General features: G+C 37.6%; 1 protein-coding gene across 4 annotated transcripts in view; it reads left to right on the top strand.

Annotated features, from left to right (window-relative positions):
* Positions 1 to 15,100: 15,100 nt before the first annotated feature.
* LOC133533454 (sarcalumenin) overlaps positions 15,101 to 20,474 on the top strand; it is a 31,751-nt gene continuing 26,377 nt past the window's right edge. For 2 of the 4 annotated variants that reach the window (XM_061872465.1, XM_061872441.1), the window contains exons 1-2: positions 15,114 to 15,230; positions 15,461 to 15,642. In XM_061872465.1, coding sequence (XP_061728449.1) covers positions 15,564 to 15,642 — 79 coding nt within the window. In that variant the 5' untranslated portion in view covers positions 15,114 to 15,230; positions 15,461 to 15,563. Of the gene's footprint in view, positions 15,231 to 15,460; positions 15,643 to 20,474 lie in introns of all 4 variants that reach the window. The other 2 variants (XM_061872457.1, XM_061872449.1) reach the window with 2 other exon arrangements.

The following is a 20,474-nucleotide window of genomic DNA, read 5'->3' as shown; positions in this document are numbered from 1 at the left end:
GTGTATAGTGAATGCTTGAGATTCTGTGAGGCGATGGATGCTAGGTGCTCAACTGTCCCAATTTAATTTGTTAATGTGCCATTATTGTTTTATAATTGTTAATACTTATAATTATTATTGCTGTTAGTCTAAGTTTCGTGACGCATTGGTTCAACTGTAATGTCATGTAAACATTTTTATCAATAAAAAAAAATTAGAATAAAACAAATATGATTTCAGCGTTTTTAAAAATTCTTCTCCTAAAATGGTTAAGTAGGTGTTGAAAGTTTGAAAACTTCATAGAAAAACATATTGTAAGATTAAAAAAAGTTATTTTTACGTTCGTGGAAATTCAACCACTAAGGGGGTTAAAAAGGGGATAGAAGTTTATATGTGGTACGAGTTTTTTTTAAGCTAGGCTTTTAAAATGGCGTTCATTGAAAGTATTAATCCCTCAAATTGGTGAAAAAAGGGTTTAAAGTTTGCATTCGATTGGAATAGTGGACTTGAAAATCTTTTTATATCGAGAACAATTTTTTTCACTTTTATTCACTTTATTCACTTCGTAGGTTGTGTCAGACAAATCTCGCGTTGTATAATTATTAACAAGTGATAAACCTTCCCTACTGCAACTTTTTGCTGCATAATGTTCTATGCTCATGTTTATATCCACCAACATACAAATCCACGCGTACGAAGTCGCGGGCAACAGCTAGTGCCTTTATAAGTTTCAAATCATTGGTAATGGATTCAATCTTTCAACCCCTTTTTAACCTTTAGGGGAAGAATTTTTAAAAACGCTGAATTAACTTTTTTGTATTTTAATATAATGCCTACGTACAAAGTTTCAAATCCCGGACTCAAAAAAATATTTGATCTCCATACAATCTTTCAACCCCTGTTCACTACCTTAGGGGATGAATTAAAAAAAACGCTGAAATTAGTTTTTTATTTTTAAATAAAATACCTTTTTATAAAGTATCAAGTTCCTAGCTTAAAATAAAACTTGAACCCCATACAAACTTCCATTCCCTTTTTAACTCCCTTAGGGGTCGAATTTGTCAAAATTGCTTCTTAGCTCTTGTACACTTTATAATACAAATACAAATACAAATAATCTTAAGTCATAAGTTATTTATTAGTAAAACCAATTTACACGTTATAATTATTATAGAACATATTTACATACGTCGCAAAATATACAAATCCAAATCAAAATCAAAAACATTAATATTAATAATATTAAAAAAAAATACACATTACTTAACATCATATCAAGTCGCAAAACGAACGCATTGCGACACTTGAAATTGAGCTTCTCGAGGGCCAGACTACGGAACCCCAAAGCTGTGAAATCACCAAATTAGAGGAAACCATCTCGAATCTAAGGGCAGAAATTGAAGAACGTGACCAGGAAATGCTCGGAAACGACATTGAAATAGCATGTTTACCAGAGGCCTGCAACGAAAATCCTACCCATGTTGTCCTCACTATCGCTAATAAGTTGGGGGTGGCACTGGAGGAGCGTGATATTGTAAGAGCACAACGCGTGGGAGCAACCCGCGCGCCTGGCGCTTATATGAGGCTTAACATTATGAATCTGACGTGGGGGATCCTAATGAACTCGGAAGTTCATCAGGATCCCCTTGGGGATCAGGCTAGGGGATCCTGGTGGACAGTATGCTCAAAATGGATGTAAGGAGCTTCTATAGTGTAGGCAAGCACGTGATGGGTCTGTAGTTCTTCGCTTCCGTGGTAGGTACTACCGGACTTATAGAGCAGGAAGGTTACACCAGTTGTTAGGAAAGGTGGGAGAGACCCAAGCTCGAGGGTCACTCACGTTCGACAACGCTTATCCACTCGCCCTCCGTGTGTTCAACGGGCACCGACCAGATGCTACGCCAGAAATCAGTCATGACATTTGTCTGTCTTACCATATCTCGGGACCATGGGGTCCCGGACCTTTGGGAGGCATGCGTGGGGCCGAAGCCAACAGCGCAGAGGCCCTTTAAGACAAATTAGTCTAAAAGCAAGGGATACACATGGCAGATACCATCTCCGAGCGCACAATATGATACATCCGGAGATGGTCTCCGCCAGGTGCAAAGACTAATGCAGTGCAGCACTTTTGTGTTGCGATGGGATCTAAGGTCATAAGGCTATTGATTTGAAAGTTGGATGGACTGGATAATAGGCTATGGGAGGAGACTAGCGGACACCTGCCGTGACTATCAGTCTCGGAATTGTTTAAGACAGGTGGTGACTCGCCAACTCATTGAGTGGGCCCCACAACGGCCGCACGCACAGTGCGACAATAGGGCAACACTTTGGAGCGGCTGTGAGGTTGTCGAGAGTTGAGTCTGCGGAAGCTAGATCCCGGTAATCCGTTCAGCAGGCCGCCGGCGTTGTGACATTTTACACTTCCAACCTGGAGCATAGGTCCCGCTCTTGCGACTCCACTCTGGCCGGCCGGTGAAGGCAAGCGCAGAGGCGAGGGCCAAAAGGGGTAAAAGGGCCCTCTGGAATAGGGGTCCGCGGTGTCGCCACTCACCGTCAGCTCGCCACAAGCTGCCCCCGCGGGTCATTATTATTATTATTACTCACAAGCCTTATTGCCTTAGTCAATTATTGTAAAAATGTCCTGTAATATTTATTTAGTACGAGTTTAAACATTTGCTAAACCTAAATACTTATCGGACGATCGATGTTTGAGTGAGTAACATTATGATACAAGTGTGCTAAGTTGGTCATTACACACGAGGCGATATTGTGCGCGCGAGCTGTAAGCGAGTGCGCAATAAGAAAGCCGATGTGTGTAATGACCAATGCACACGCATTTCATACGACGTTTTTCAACACACTTGCGAGGAAAAAAACAAAACTTATAAATTAGATTTTTTCTTGTCAAAACAGTAAAAGTACTTACAATTTTCAAAATGGTGGATCACAGTTTTAACATCGAATAATTGCACCAAATTGTGCTGGGCTTGTAGACACTTATTCGCCAGTTAATTAAAGTAAGCTACCAACACGTTTTCCAAGAAAGACGGTGTTGTTGCTGATTTTCCATTGAATAAAAGTTTCATATGCCGCCGATTATTTTTCACCCGATTTTGATGGTAAAAGGCTATCGTTCTCGGCTCTTGCCTCATTAGTATTACTAGCAGCGTCAATTTTATACGTTCTACATTTTCAATGCTTGAAAATGACATTTTCGTCAATATATAAACTAAAAACATGTAAAACTATTCCAATCTTATGACAAATACGGAAAATGGCTGGCGCGTTATTTTTTTCGCACGATTCCAATGCGCTGTAAGTCAAAGGCGCGAACGAAATCGACAACCAGCCAATTAAAAAAATGCAAAAAAGCTAATATTTTCGTATTTTTATTCGACGGATGGAATTCAAATCGATAAAATGTTATGTTTATTCCTTAATGTAATTTACGAGATAATTTAATCTATAAATTATGTTTGGTGTGATAAAACCTGGCCTAGGCGCACGAACTCACCCCGGCCGCGACTAAAGGAGAGGAGTGTTGCCGAGAAGCGGTGGGGACGGAATGGGATCTCGAATGCGCGCTGCTCGCGGTTATATAGGTGCGGTCGGTGTTCCCCTCCGTCGCGCCCCGCGCCGCGGTGTGGCCGGATTCCGTTCAGGGCGCGTCGCTGCGGTGACATGGCGCGCTGGTGACATGGCTATGTCACAACCTCTTTGAACTAACATTTGATACTTAATAGTTGGTAAAAAAAAATGTATTACTCGACCAAGTTAAGAAGGCTCCGTTTCCATGCACATTATTAGCAATCAGCTACCTTTTTAACTCGGTCGGATAATTTAATGAAAAAGCACAAATGGTATAATATACTGAAAAAGCACGCGTGTTTAACATCTAGGATTATGAGCCAAAAATCTGTGCAATAAAAACGTCGTTTTGAGCAAGTGTGTTTAAATAGTACATTACGATACAAGTGCAAAAAATAGGAAATTCGAAACGAGTGGCAATAAATTAAAACACGACCGAAGGGAATGTTTTAAATCGACACGAGCTGCGAATTACCTATTCGCACATGTATTGTACAACGTTTTACAGTACAGGCCCTTTAAATGTTCGACACAGTAACATAATATGCTAATTTTCGCACTAGTGCTATAAAGTAGCACCATATGTACTGTAAATGACATTTATATGTCGCAGTTTTCAATTGTTTACTTAAGTTAAATGTAATGTGAATGTCCGTGTTACAACCTTACAACAACTATATGCAACATTTAATTACTTTACAGTACATATGGGGCTACTTTATAGCACTAGTGCGAGAAGTAGCATATTATGTTACTGTGTCGAACATTTAAAGGGCCATATGTACTGTAAAACGTTGTACGATACATGTGTGAATAGGTAATTCGCAACTCGTGTCGATTTAAAACACTCCCTTCGGTCGTGTTTTAATTTATCGCCACTCGTTTCGAATTTCCTATTTTTCGCACTTGTATCGTAATGTACTATTTAATAAATAATGTAAGAAATATTTTTTTTCTCTACTCCGAACGGAATTCGATATAAAACACGGTGTACGCATATTTTCGAATTTTTCAATTGAATTTCTACCAAGCGAACTCTATATGGTCTCCCACAGTAGTTTTGGGGTGTTCATCGCATTCCTATTATTTTAAGTTACCGCCGGCGGAAATGGTCTGGCAATGTTGATTATCAATTTTTAACAATATAAATCAGCCATGAGAATATTAATAAAATTTAGTATTATTTTTACCAACCTTTAGCAACTTCTACCGGACAAATGGCCGTCGGGCCGATATAGTAAGTATGCAGACATAAAAAGTACATACTAAGCACTATATTATCCCGTACATTTTATATCTGAGAAAATAAGTAAGGTCTGGCTGACAATTAGATGGAATGATTACATTACACCACGAACGAACAAATCGGATATAAAAGATATAGACATTTAATATAAGATATCTCTATAGCACGTGTTTGCTGCAGGTACCTACATCGCAGACATCGCAGTGCGTTAACAGTGCGCCGAAAATAGATCGACATGCAAACTATTTACGTAACATTCGTTTTGTAAGGTCGTGTCAGTGCAACGAGGTGCAAATATACGGATGGCAGTAATTTTCGGTTTGACAGGTTGAGATATCTGAGCGCGTGGTGTAGCGCAGCGCCGCGGGCCAACTCTTGTTCTATACTAACTTACTGTAACGAGTGGGATTCATCAATTCAAATGCTAATAGACGGGTACATTCATGACTACAGTTATAGTCCCTGGATCTTGATTGGTGCCACGCTTCATTTTATTTACTGACGGTAGACAATAATTTTCTAGTTAATAGGTGGTAATTCTGGGATTCCCCTAATACAGAGTCGTCTCGTCAATAGAAGTTGCGAGTGCACAATCTGATAGCGTGTACTACTTGGTTTAGAAACAGGGCACCGAATTATCAGCGTCTACCGCGCACACCGAAAATCAAAATTATTATTTTCGCTCTTGCATATTCGAGCGATAGGGACGCAGGTATAGTATTGTGTATTAAGGGCGGTAAACAAGAATTTACGAAGCCCGAAGCCGAAGCGATTATGAGGGACGGGAAATAACTCAATCCGATTTCCACTGCGTGCTATGGACAGTTCGTAAATTTGTAAAATTGTTCTTTAAAAAACACAACGGGAATGAATATACATTGTGTAGACACCTATCTATTAACATACGGTCGAACCGAGCCGACACCTTGGCGCAGTTCTTACCATGTTCGTCGATTCGATCACGTCAATAGAATGGAAGGTAATCCACCATACATATAGCCTCATCCTTATCAAATTTGGCTTGGCACCGGCTTCAAACATATAGTTGGTAAGTTGGTAACGCCAAAGAGAATTTGAAATAGAGGTGGATTGTCAAAAAAAACTTTGTAGCCACAATAAATTTACTGCTATTTTTCGACACTTGATTAAAACTTTTAGAACGCCATTTGACTTTGATTCTTATTCTTTCACTGATATGTGTTAAATTTGTTAAATATCAAAAAGTGGCGCGTACCCCTCTAACATGATCGGTCCAGCCGTTTTTGAGTTACTGACAAAACATTCTCTTAGTAAATGGACGTACAAAGCGCTGCGAAGGGCCGAAGTTACTCCCTTAGTCCCGTATGCTTGTAATCAGGGCGGATCAAGGCCTAGAGCGAGTGGAGCGGCCGCTCTAGGCGCCAAATGGTAAGGGGGCGCCAAAATGGCAAATGTGAAAAAAAAAGCTCGCGAAATGGTGGGGCGGCAGTGATTTCAGCTAACGAGAGAGAGTTCGGATACGACAATGGTTAGTTGTGTCAAAGATGAACTGGAAAGTTGCACCACAACACCACCATGTACAATTGTACAACATACATATAAGTTGTGTGCTGCGGCTGGGACGCCATCTAGGGAAGATTCTAGCCTTCGAAAAAACTACATTGTCCTGGTTGCAAGAATGAAATAAACTTTTATGGGGGCTTCCATACAACAAACGTAATTTATTTGCCGTTTCTAGGGTTCCGTAGACAACTAGGAACCCTTATAGTTTCGCCATGTCCGTCTGTCTATCTGTCTGTCTGTCTGTCTGTCCGAGGCTTTGCTCCGTGGTCGTTAGTGCTAGAAAGCTGAAATTCGGCATGGATATATAAATCAATAAAGCCGGCAAAGTCATACAATAAAATCTAAAAATTTAATTTTTTGAGGGTACCTCCCATACACGTAAAGTGGGGGTGATTTTTTTTGCTTCAACCCTACAGTGTGGGGTATCGTTGGAAAGGTCTTTCAAAACTAATAGGGGTCTTCAACAAACATTTTTTGATAAAGTGAATATATTCGAAGATAATCCCTCCGAAAGAAAAAAAAATGTGTCCCCCCCCCTCTAACTTTTGAACCATAGGTCCAAAAAATATGAAAAAAAATCGTGGAAGTAGAGCTTAAGGAAGACATTAAATGAAAACTATAGCGGGCATGATCAGTTTAGCTGTTTTCGAGTTATCGCAAAAAGTTTCCCCTTCATAGTAAAAAGACTTACTTTAATTAGGTACTGATTATGCAAATTTGCCATTTGTTTAACTCGCGTGAAAGGTACCGTTTCATCCCTTGGTTAACAATTTACTATACTTTAAGCTCCAGTTTAGCTTATTGTGACGGAAGAGTAACTACGGAACCCTACACTGAGCGTGGCCCGACATGCTCTTGGCTGGTTTTATTATAGATAATGGTAGGGAACCCTTCGTGCGCGAGTCCGACTCGCACTTGGGCGGTTTTTAGGGTTCCGTAGCCAAATGGCAAAAAACGGAACCCTTATAGATTCGTCATGTCCGTCTGTCTGTCCGATTCTGTCACAGCCACTTTTTTCCGAAACTATATAAGCTATACTGTTCAAACTTGGTAAGTAGATGTATCCTATGAACCGCATTATGATGTTTACACAAAAATAGAAAAAAAAACAATAAATTTTGGGTAACCCATACGTGTGGGGTATCTAGGGATAGGTCTTCAAAAATGATATTTAGGTTTCTAATATAATTTTTTTCTAAACTGAATAGTTTGCGCGAGAGACACTTCCAAAGTGAAAAAATGTGTCCCCCCCCCCCCCCCCGTAACTTCTAAAATAACAGAATGAAAAATCTAAAAAAAATATATCATATACATTACCATGCAAACTTCCACCGAAAATTGGTTTGAACGAGATCTAGTAAGTAGTTTTTTTAATAAGTCATAAAATAAAAAATATTTTTTTTTTCATCAAACCCATACGTGTGGGGTATCTACGGATAGGTCTTCAAAAATGATATTGAGGTTTCTAATATCATTTTTTTCTAAACTGAATAGATTGCGCGAGAGACACTTCCAAAGTGGTAAAATGTGTGTCCTAAGTGGTAAAATGTTGAACGAGATCTAGTAAGTAGATTTTTTTTAATACGTCATAAATGGTACGGAACCCTTCATGCGCGTGTCCGACTCGCACTTGGCCGCTTTTTTATATAAGGAGACCTCACGTGTATTTTTCTACAGTGAACGAAACTAAACAAATTTTGCGTTAAACATAAGCCTTCACTTCGTACTTCGAAATGGCGAGTCTATTTTACGAAAATATCATTACATTATCTTATCTTATATTTATCTTAAAATTAGGTCGAATGAAAAAGTTTCAAATAATACACGTGAGGTTATGTGGGGTGGGAGGGGTAGCAGAATCACACCAAGTATCTCTTAGGGGGAGGGGGGGGTCAAAAAGTAGCCGAAAAAACCTCGCGTGATTTGTGCACAAGCGCTAAGCAGAATTACTAATAAACAGAATGTCTCGGCCGTTGCATGAAAATACAATTTAATAGTAATATCTCTCAAGTAAAACATATCACATTATTATATTAAATTCGATTGTTTAGTGCGATTGCCAAGTCAATCGATTTATTTAAAACATAAAATTTTTTTAATATTTATATGGTTACTATAAGATGTTGTTAGGTTTGCTAATTACGTAATAACTTAAGACACAAGGTCCCTTTAGGAGGGACTGAATAAATTATATGGATATCACAATTTTTTTTTTACGGTAGAAGAACTGACTTGGGATACCTACTTGTTTTTTTTACAAGTTATGTTTTTGATGGTATTTTATATTTGCATGTACCGTAAAACTACCCAACTATAGTCCAATACTGCAACTATGGTCCACAAGTTCAAAAGGAAATTAAGTATCTATACCAATGTTTCTTTTGGTTTACTCCTAGTTTTACCTTCCATTTATAAACATACATTGCCTTAGAACTACAAAAATATAGTAAAATACACACCTGAACGAGAAAAATTTAGTTTATTTGTGGACCATAGTTGGGAGCTTTGGACTATAGTTGGGTGGTTTTACGGTAACTATTTTAACCAATATGAAATGAGTCTTAGAATTCCCATTCGTCACTTTTTAGTTCCATTAACGCGAACAGTGGCCAAAATGGAGGTGAGGTATTGAGGTGAGGTTTTCACGAGTCACGACAATAAAACTTTGAATTTAAATTGCTAGTAACCTGTTATATTTTGGTCAATTATACTTTATATTTCGCATAATCCTTAAACAAAAAGTTTCGTATAACCATTAATCAAGTACACCAGATTATCTTACGTTAGGAAAATCTGGCTTGTTAGTGGAACTTTGGTTTTTGATCCAGATCTGTGCGTGACCACAATAATCTGCATTCACTGACTAACTATACTACCATAATTTTCATTTTAACAAAATAGTGTTTACCTCATACTAAAATGTTTTTATTATTAAAAATTTTGAAGTTACTCGATAGGGTAACGGCGGCTATTAACGCGGGTATCAAAATCGACGTCTAACACCGCGGTGTTTACAAATACTCATTTTGCAAGCAACCAGATCTATTCCCTAAGAAATAAAGCATACACAAAACAAGCTCATTCATTGGTCTATCGTGCCCATTAGTGTGCATTTGTGTGAGTGTAACAAAAAACTCGCGATTCGTCAGTTTGTGCGACGGCGGCGCAAGAACCGGTTGTTCCATACAGACGCGTGACACCACAGGTAAGTGCACTCCAATCTTACTTAGTGTTTTACGTAATAGTTATGGCAAATAAACTAGTGCAATGCCTTTTAAGAGGTTGTGCATTGTTTTCTACACGATTTTGAATTACTTTTAACTTAGTTTTTGACCGGGAAATACGTTTAAAATTGAAAATAAAATACAGCGGTGATAGGCGCCAATTATTTCTGTGGTAAGTAATTCCGTGGTATGCCACGGTAATAAAAAAAGTGGCAGTTTTGTTATTTACTCTTTAGTTTTGGTACAAATTATCAATTTTATAATTTCTTTTATTTATTCCAATCTTGATCTATTCACGCTATTAAAGAGCTATTTCCGTGGTATGGAAAGTATTCAACTAACCCTTAATTTTTGACAAAAACTTCAGCACCGATTTCCTTGTTTCTATGGGAACCCTTAATCTGTCAATTTTTTTTTATTTTGAGTTAAAACCTAAAATTTACTTGTCAGTTATGTGATTTTGTCTTTACAAGAAGCTTGTAATATACGTGTTTGATTTGATTTGAAAAACCATCTGTGTTTTATTCTTTTTATGGGTCGGAATTAGGTTTAATTAAACTCCAAATTAAGCCTATTACCGATGGTATGATCAGATTACCCTCGGTAATAGAATGTATAGAAATCTATTACCGACCCAGAGAAATATCGAATGGGTCGGTAATAGGCTCTTAAAGAGTTATCTATTACCGAGTGACTATTTGGTATTGTATTGAAATATCGCATTTAGGGTACCACAAGTACAGATTTCGTTGATAAAATTTAGACTTCAATTATCATTATCAGATTTAAATTCTTCTGTTTTCTGATCAAGTTATTACTCTGACAAGGACGGGTACCCAACTGCCGGACAGTTCCGATAAAAATTTTTTTATATATAATTTTATTTATATAGTAGTCCAATATCTCAGACATGATTTTTTAGCTATAAGTATCAGCAATAAGAAAAGTACTGTGATTTTTTAATTATAAACGGGTAAATTATAACACATAATATGTGAGAGACTTTATTTAACTTAATTACCTTATCAAAAATATTAGAATTAAAAATTTTCATGTTTTTATATATAGTCGAAATTTTATGAGGTGGACGTTTACCATTTCACTGTGGTAAACTTTCACTCAGGTAGTAAACGTCCAGCTTATAAAATTTTGACTATAATTTACGCTGTGCCTTATGAGAAAATGTTACTTACTTGTTTTTTTTTGTGCAGCTAATTGTCAGTAAGACACATTCTTATCAATCTTTATAGCCTTTAAAAATTACTTTATTTAATAACAGGCAGGCCTATTTGTCATATACGTCCTTAGTAAAACTTTACTAACAATAATTTTTGTTGTTTTACATGTAAAACATTCAACTTATAACTTGTTATACAGGTACTCGTGGGTACTTGGTAAGTTAACTATTTAATAGTATTTGATTGTGCCAAAGTGTAATAATAATCTCTTCGAATATATCTCTTATTTTTAAACATACTCCTATAGTTTTATTTTTTATTTTTGTGTCATTATTAAACTTAATGGCACAAAAATAATATACAGAACCCACGTCGTTATTATTGTTTTAACCCTCGGTATTAGGTTTCGAATTTTGAGTTTGGTTTCTATTAACGAGTGCAGAAAAATCATGCCAATTGTACCCTCGGTAATGAAAGCTCAATTCGCGATAATAGAATCACAGCCTGGCCCTTGCCACGGTAATAGAAGATTTGGTCATTTTGGCTTCAAAAAATATTTTAATACATATAATAACCCAAAATGAATCCAAAAATGTGTGAAACGGAAAGTTCATTAAATGCTCTGATGAAAAAAAAATATTCCTGGCTGTTAGACAGCATTGATACCCTTAATTTTTGGATCTCTTTTGAAAAGTTCCTTAACTACCACGGTAATAGGTGCCTTTACCCTATTTTGTTGCAAAGTCGTAGGAGATGCGGTGTCATTAAGCGAAACGGAAATTCCGCCTGACGCTGATTCGCGGGACAGGATAAAATCTTTCTTTGTCATATAAATTTCTACTAAAATATACCTTTAAGTTATAAAATTACAGCTCAATTTATAACTCAACACCAATATACCCGTCACTTTTAGACGAGCGAAACGGAAATTCCGCCTGACGCTGATTCGCGGGACAGGATAAAATCTTTCTTTGTCATATAAATTTCTACTAAAATATACCTTTAAGTTATAAAATTACAACTCAATTTATAACTCAACACCAATATACCTGTCTCTTTTAAATATTATTTATTTTTAGGGTCTCGTACCTCGAAAGAAAGAAACGGAACCCTTATAAAATAAATAAAATTATAAATTATTTATTTCAAGCTATTTGGCTCATATTTGTACAATACACAACACATATAATAATTTTTAAGAAAAAAAAACCGATTTCAATGACCGAAGACCGGTGAAAGAACGATTATTGTTGTATTTAATATTTGAGGAGTTCCCTCGAGTCCTCATGGACCCCATCGTCAGAACTCGAACTTGTCAAAAATTTGTCTTGAAAATCTAATTTGCTTAACAAACACAGCGAAGAGGACAAATCTCCAAACGTCGTGTTCTATGCGTAGTTGAAGAGTTTCATTCTGATCATCATCAGGAGTTCCACTTCATCAAATGTCACTTTTTTAAATGTAAATGCTTGATTTGTTAAAGACAATACAAAAATCACTATATGTATGCCTTTCACATTTGAAGAGTTCCCTCGATTCCTCATGGATACCATCATCAGAACTCAGTTTTGACAACAACGGGACCAATCTGTATATATATAAATTGAAACAAAAAAATATTTTTTTAAATCGGTTTAGAAATGACGGAGTTATGGAGTAACAAACATTAAAAAAAAACACACACACTCCGAATTGATAACCTCCTCCTTTTAAAAACCTTGAATTCTGTTAAAAATACAAAATGAATGATTAAAATTAACAAATGTATATCAAGATTTACCTACATATTATAATAGAAATAGACAATAAAGAATAACTACAATAAAATATACATCTTTTAAAATTACAAATTATAATAATTGTCCTAGCTAGCCGACGCCTGTCCTCACATGCCTATTACAACTGTGGGTGATGTAGGGTAGGGGCAGTCGAGACGGTCAGCAATCATCGCCAGGACAATGTTAGAGCTGGCACGCACGCGCCGCACCAACGCGGCGGCGCGCATGTGTCTGGTGGCGTGAAAACAGGCCGCAAACATGCCCGAGGCACTGCAGTAGCAGGTCAGCCCCACCACCGCCCTGAATGCGTTATTATACTGAACGTGCAGCGCGTTGTACGATCACTGCGTGTAATTTTCCCACAGGCCGCACGTGTACAGCGACGTGCAGTACGCCTTGAAAAGCGTTTTCTTTACGTCTCTACTTACTACAACGAGCAAACCTGCGAGCCAACATATTCGCCCTCACCTCACGCACAACGCCCCCCGCTCCCGCTCCATGTCGACATCATCCTTGAGGTCCGCAGTAATAATATGCCTTAAGTACTTAAAGCTCTATACCTTGTATAAGAGAGCTCCGTTAAGGCTAGCAGGTGGTACGTTCGATAGCTTGTTATTGCGGGCCTCCAAGACCATGTATTGGCTTTTCGTCACATTGTACCTCAAGCCGTGACTCACCGCGTACCCCTCACATATTTTTAATAATCTTCTAGGGCCACATACTGACGCGCTCAACAGCACCATGTCGTTTGCGTAACTTAGATTATTAACGCAAACTGTCAACCTGACATCCGATATGCTAACCTGCTGAGCGCCTCGATCAGGTCGTTCATGTAAAGGTTGAAGAGTGCGGGGGAAGTCAGACCACCCTGTCTCACCCCGCATTCCAACCCAGACTGATCAGACATTGCTCCCGCCCACCTGACACCGTTGACCATAACAGTACTTAAGGATATTTATTAGTTCTAGGCTAGAACTCGAGTCAATTAACCTACCGCTAGAAGTTCTAGCGGTAGGTTAATTGACTCGAGCTTTTTCCATAGCACTTCGTAGGACACTAGATCAAAAGTCTTAGAGAGGTCAAGAAAGCTCGCGATCGGTATAATATCTGACGGTATGCTTAAGACACAGTATGGCACTTTCTGTGGACAGGTGAGGCCGAAACCCAAACTGGTTATCGTGCAGCTTTAAGTATTACAGGATCACTTTGTTGTTGTCCGTCCGTCTGTCTATCGGTCAAGACCCTTTTTCTCAGGAACGCGTGGAGGTATCAAGCTGGAATTTATATCAAATACTCAGGTCTACTGTCCCTTGGAGCTGTGAAAAAAAAAAACAAACTTCTAAGCCAACGCAATCAAAAGATACAGCCGTTTATGCCGCAAATTTTTGACACTCGCAAGGGAATAAAAACCTACAGGGTACTTCCCGTGCACTCAGAATCTTGAAATTTGGTACGAAGACGTCTTATAGCACAGATAAAGGAAAAATTGCCAAAAACCGTATTTTTTTTAGTAACATCATATAATAATATATACCTCCAGGTTTGTACGGGACCCTCGGTGCGCGAGTCCGACTCGCACTTGGCCGGTTTTTTTGATACCAATCTTTACTCGGAGGGTATGGGACACGTTAAGGGGGTCCCTGACGCCAATGACCTTCGATCTGAATCCCTTAGTTTTCTAATGTTTTTTGTAGCTTATCTTATTAACAGCAACGGCTGTAATAATAGCAATATGGTAGACCATATTTACTTCAAAGATCTGTCTTTGAGATATTTGGCATCAAAGTTAAACAACTTTAGGCCAAAAAACTGGTTTACTTGCCATAGCTTTCGTGTTAATTAGTTAAAAATTAAAATCTCTGAACAGCAGTTTTTAGAGACGTCAAAGACGAACCCAAACGTGTAAAACATGTAAAATCCTTCACAGCAATATAGTAACGAAAAAAGTGTTTTTTTTTGACAATGTAAAAAAAAAAGTGAGTATCATTCAAAATCCGGCAGACCAGAATGGAGATAAAAGACTGAAGAACCGATAGCCGTTTGTCTTATAATTCTATCTATAGTGCAAATGTAGGAGTAAAGACTCAAAACTAGTCAAAAATCGATGAAAACCACGGGGAGCCCCTTAAAATAAGACTTCCTTTCATACTTATTTGGGCCTTGTTTAAAATTTAACGTACCTAATCGCATTATTTTCATTTGAATATGAAGTTAATAAGCTGTAAATTGATAAAATTTATAAATCTCAGTTGGAGTAATTGTACATGAAAGTTGAAGAACAATAATTTTTCGACTTACAACGAAAAATAAAAACGCCCATCTACAACTATGCCAAAATTCGCTTATACACGATATATTTCCCCTGTTTTCTTTCGATTGGTGGCCTATTAGCGTCGCGAAGACAAGCCCGTTTGCTCGTAGGTGTGGCTTTTTTTTGTATATTATATATAAGACAGGCGCGAGCTGGTGGAGCTGGCTATGGTGTCGGACTTGCTGTAGCGTGAGTTCTGTCTCGGTCATGCCTTGCTCCTCGTAGGTGGATACGTCCTGTACGCGTGGCGCCTCGTCGCGACGTCGCGGCGGCAGTTGGCAGCGACACCGGACTGAATATCGCTGAAAGCTCCGTCGCGGCGAGCGAGTGCGCGCGCGCCAGTACCCCTCCGACCAGCGATGCTGTGCTGTCTCCGGAAATAGAGTACGTTCGCCTTTACATGCAGTTTCGCGTACCTAACATACTTCTATATCGGCACCGTCGAAATCTATTAAATCGCGGTTAACACGAAGCCAACTTTGTGACCTCGATCGGGCCATTACGATTCCAATCGGGATGCTCGTTTGAACCGCGATTTAATGGACCCGAATTAACTCGACTTGCATTCCTCCTGGAATATAAGCCGAGCCGCATCAGTGATATTTTTCTTTTAGTGTAGATGTAGGAATATTCTCGTCCGTAGATCGGTGGTTCCGGTGCGCGTGTGTGAGTGCAAATGACTGATAGCCCGACTTAGCCGGGCTGGAACTGTACAAAATGTGGACCAAAAGGCAGTTATGGAGGTTTATGTTGTGCCTACTGTTCGCCGTGTCGGCGCTGGCCGCGGCAGCGAGAGGTGAGTCGGCACTCGTATAGTTGCCGCCGCGAGTGGGAGCACCGCTGCGCTCGCGCTCTGCGTCACTACCGTTGCTATTTTCAGATCAACTTGCGCTGAAATTATGTAAAAAGCTCTCCCATTTGCTCTATTTCTGGCAATAACCTTAGCGGTGCTTTGTGTGACATAATTACTAACCCAGTAACACGGTTTGATCACGAGCTTGCCTAATTGTATTTGCCGACGCTTAAACGCATGGAGTTAGGCGAGAGAAAGACGTCACCAGTTGCGATCTCGCATAGCTACGCAAATAGAAATACAGGGATTTGTCGTTGTACGTCGCCATCTTGTGAAAAGCGATAGGATTGTGACGACGATATAAAAATGAGACAGAGAAAATTATGGATGACCTCAAACTGTCAATTATCTCTAAATTGTATCTATCTAGTCAATAGATCGATTATAACTACGAATATAACAATAGATTTTCTATTTAGGTATATCTAGGTACAGGTATATTAGTTTAGTTAATGAGTAGAACTCAAAGCTGTAACGGTCAGATAAATAGACAGCTTAATCATGACTAAATTTATTTTAATTGTAGATGCATGTTCGCCTGTACAGCCACGAACTTTAATAACTGAACTACCTAGGGTTAGGGGCATCCGAATTTGGTCTATGAATATCAAAAAGGAAATGTGTAATGTAAAAAAAAACTACATGCTCGACAATTTCATTAAAGTCTGTGACTGTATGGCGCGGTTAAGTTCATCATATGTATGGATATATAGGCCTATTATAGACTTATCGTCTATTAGGCTAGGTGGGGGTTTTCAGAAAAAAAAGGTATGTTAGCATTTACTTTTTTTTCAAACTACTAGTAACTACTTGTACCAAGGAATTATTAGGTATCCTTTTTAACTTCCTCTTAATTCAGTGGCTCTAGAGAAAAGGGGAACAAGTCTCGCGCAGCGCAAGTGAAAAGGGATACCTAGTCATCTGAGCTGTACAAGACTTGTACGCGTTTTCACAAGAGCCACGGAGTTTCCCAAGTAACATTTTAGTCCTATAATTTTGGTTTTAATCGCTTAAAGCTCGTATAGTCGTCGTATAAAGGTGTCAGAGGTGACCGCCAGTCGTATAAAAGCGTTCGGCAACACCATTTTGCTCTATAAGCTTATACAGCTAATATGTTTTATTAGCAATTGATGTAAAGGTTTACTTCACGATTTTATAGAGCCGTTATAGGCGTGTACTATAACAGGTTCAAATATAACCACTATAGAGCAATATTACTCTATAATAGTATTTGGAATCACTATTATGCAACTAATTTACGCTATTGAAGTTACCTGCAAGCCGCTATAGTTGTTGTGTTTTAACAGAGACAAAAACCCAACTATACAACGATTTTAGGATATAGAGGCTTTAGAGATCACTGCTATAGTATACAATACTTTAGTAGTCATATGAACACTATTATAGAACTGTTTTCCTCTATAGTAGCGTTTTTGGGACATATTTATACCGTCAAAATGCGCTTTAGTAGTTTTTACATCCCTATTATACCTCATTGCTATACACGTTACACTGACTCTTTTATATCATAGAACTATGGTATAATGCTTGTGGTTTTTCTTTTAAAACACAACAGCTTTATCGCTGAGTTTTTATGTCCTTTATAAACTGAGTTAGATACATAAAGGTAGAAATTTTCTACCATTTTAAAGAATTCATATTAAAGAAGTCGTTTTCTACTAGAAAACGACTTCTTTAATATGATAATTTTGACCTGTAATGGCTTCTTATATCTTGCTTATATAAGTTCAGACTAAAGCCACATAATGTGGTTAAGTACAAAATATTTTTTATATTAATGAAGTGACAAAAAAAGATCTTAGTAATATTAGTGATTGTAGTTGAGAATTTTCAAGCAATGTTTTAATACAAGCATAAAGTCGTGACGATTTTGCTATTTATCGACATCCATTATCAGCGCATTTTGTTTTTACCAATCACATTGGAAAAGAAAATAACAGTAATTACTAAATTAAAGAACCTTATCTAAATTTCAAAACTCCTACGTATTTTCTAAAAAGTTTGTAGGTGTCACTGGGTCACAACAAAATTCTTTTGGAACCCTAATTTTACCGATGATAGTGGTGAATACTTCGTCATAAGTTCTATAGTTAGCCTATAAAAGCGGCGGATTTACTTCTTGGCTGTATTGTAGTAACTATGGTGATTATCATATTATTTAATTAAATTATTTTATTAAAAACATAAATAAATCGAGGTCGCATTTAAAATTCCTCATTAACCTATTACTATTCTAACAGTAAAACTTCCGTCGCATATACTTTTTGCACTAAGAACCGAATTATTCGACATCTAAATGACTCATATTAATTACTACTTATCACCATTTTATAAACGACTTCTTTAGTGCCGTTTTTGTGAAGTAAACACACAACATAACCACTTACAATACTTGATTGAAAACTTGATAGCAAATTGTGTAGTAAAGGAACTATGAATTCTACAATAGTATAAAAAAGCACTATAATAGAATTCCAAATGCTACTATGGTATAAAATAGCACTATAATGGAATCACGAACGCTACTACAGTATAAAAAACACTATAATAGCGTTACTGTGCCCCGTATGTCAATAAATTGGCAAACGAGTCACCATTACATCAACTTTATAGAGATAAAATGTCACAACTAACGCTGTTACAGTTCCACTATGTCACTAAATCGACCGTTATAGCACCTTCTTAGGTCTTTTATAGAGCCAAATGTGTTGTTTGAGATACGTTCTATGGCCTGCTATTGAACAAAAAAATGTTACTTGGGTTAGAATGTCTAATTACGAGGGTTGATTGAAAAAATTCGCGGCCTGACCAAATTTAAAAAAAAACTATTTTCTTTTTTCTGCCACCATTTTGAACTGTCATTATTCAACTGTCTTCCCGCGAAATTTCATTGGCGTCTATATTTAAAAGCAATTTTACGGCATATTTAAAGTTACGTGTCGGTAGATATCGTGAAAATGGAGAAATTAGAGCAGCGTGCTGTGATTAAATACCTGCATAAAAAAGGATTGACACCGAAGCAAATTTATGATGATATGCAAAGTACATTAGGGCAATCCTGTCCATCATATACGATGGTGAAAAAATGGGCAGCTGAATTCAACGTGGACGAGATAGTATAGCAGATCCTCGTCCCGGGAGGCCAACAACGGTGACTAACACGGACAATGTGGCAATTATATGCGAAATGATCAGTCAGTATGGGCTGATATAAGTATATGTAACTTTTGAACATTCATTTTAGTAATTGTAAAACTTTGATGTTAATGACTAATAAAGTGTAGAGTATGTGAAGTTAGGGCTTGTAGAGTTAGGGTGTGTATCTGATAACTTTTTGACAGTGTGAGTCTATATATGGTCTAGTCGTAGCAACATTTTCAGTACCTACATATTAATGTTTTTGGTGGGATTTCACTAAGTACTTTTTGTAAGTTGCTATGACAATTTTCCATTCCATAATTTAAAAGGGCGATTTACTAAAAATCCTGAAATATGTATTTTATTATTTACAACACGGACTCCCTATAACAATTTTCAGATCATCAAAATTTGAGGAAGTCTCATACAAACTTCCATCCCCTAGTTTAAAGGGTTGGGGTAAAAGTTCAGTTTTAGATTTGTTTTGTATTGTTGTTTGTGTACTAATACTAGCTTACTTACCAAATTTCAGCTTTCGAGGACTTCAGGAAGTACCCTTGCGCATTGCTTCGCTCGCCTCGGCGGAGGCACTACTGTGCCCCCAGATTGTGCCCCCAGGTGCATGTTGTTCTCATGCGTGGGCAGTGTGGGCTTGATTATAAAAAGAAAATTGAAGTCTATTGTAACTTTGTGGTTGACTGAACTGAACCCATATTGACCAGTCATTCCAACCCCAAAAAGGGGTATCAACCTCGGAATGATAAACTGAAAACTCGTATACATATTCATTCTGGCGTTCTAAAGGTTCTCATAAAAATCTAAGCATAGATCGTGTGCGCGACGGAAGTTATTCAATGTCTAATGGATTTTTTTTTTCGCGTATATCAAAGTTTCTATAGGTTAAGGTTTCTGCTCGAGAATTCTCGAGACATTTGTCCTTCGTCGAGGCGGAAAAAAATTCAATGCTTCGAGAACTCGAGAAATAAATCACTTACAGAAAAAGCCATTACCCTTTGTACCGAAAAAAAAACTGTATTTCAAGCCGCTGTAATTTTGTTTCTAAGCAAGATGACTATGGCATTTTTACCGCGATAAAAAGTCTAATTATTATATTATATATTCCAATATAAATCATTCTGGTTTTACGCTGTTCGACTTTACACCGGTAAATGAAGAGATCACTGAAAATTGGTCTTTTCCAAATAGCAAGAAAATTTGCAGCATCCTACATGCCTGATTTCGAAACACTTAAAATTACATACCTCGAAGTTTCGTGCATTTCATAATAAATTACAAATTTAGTATGTCGTCTCTTGAACAGCTATGGTCACCTGCCGTCTCCGGTCCCCATCATCAGATCAGCTCGATGTCATAATAATAAATATTCCTTTGTCGTAGGTCTTTTATAAGTATGCTAAATTTTAGAAGTGGTTTGCAAATTTTGAAGCCAACTTTCATAGTTACGCGTTTCATAGTTGCGAGTAAAATTAAAGCTTGTAAATACATTTTCTTTTATTATCTACACTTAAAATGTATCTGTTTCCTGTAGAAATACCCAATGTTAATTTCTGAATTTCTATGGTTATTCTGGTTATACATAAGGACAATATTCATAA

The sequence above is a fragment of the Cydia pomonella genome, chromosome 2 (assembly GCF_033807575.1).
Source record: "Cydia pomonella isolate Wapato2018A chromosome 2, ilCydPomo1, whole genome shotgun sequence".
In the NCBI taxonomy this organism is placed as follows: domain Eukaryota; kingdom Metazoa; phylum Arthropoda; class Insecta; order Lepidoptera; family Tortricidae; genus Cydia; species Cydia pomonella.
This window is presented reverse-complemented; position numbering and strand designations above follow the sequence as displayed.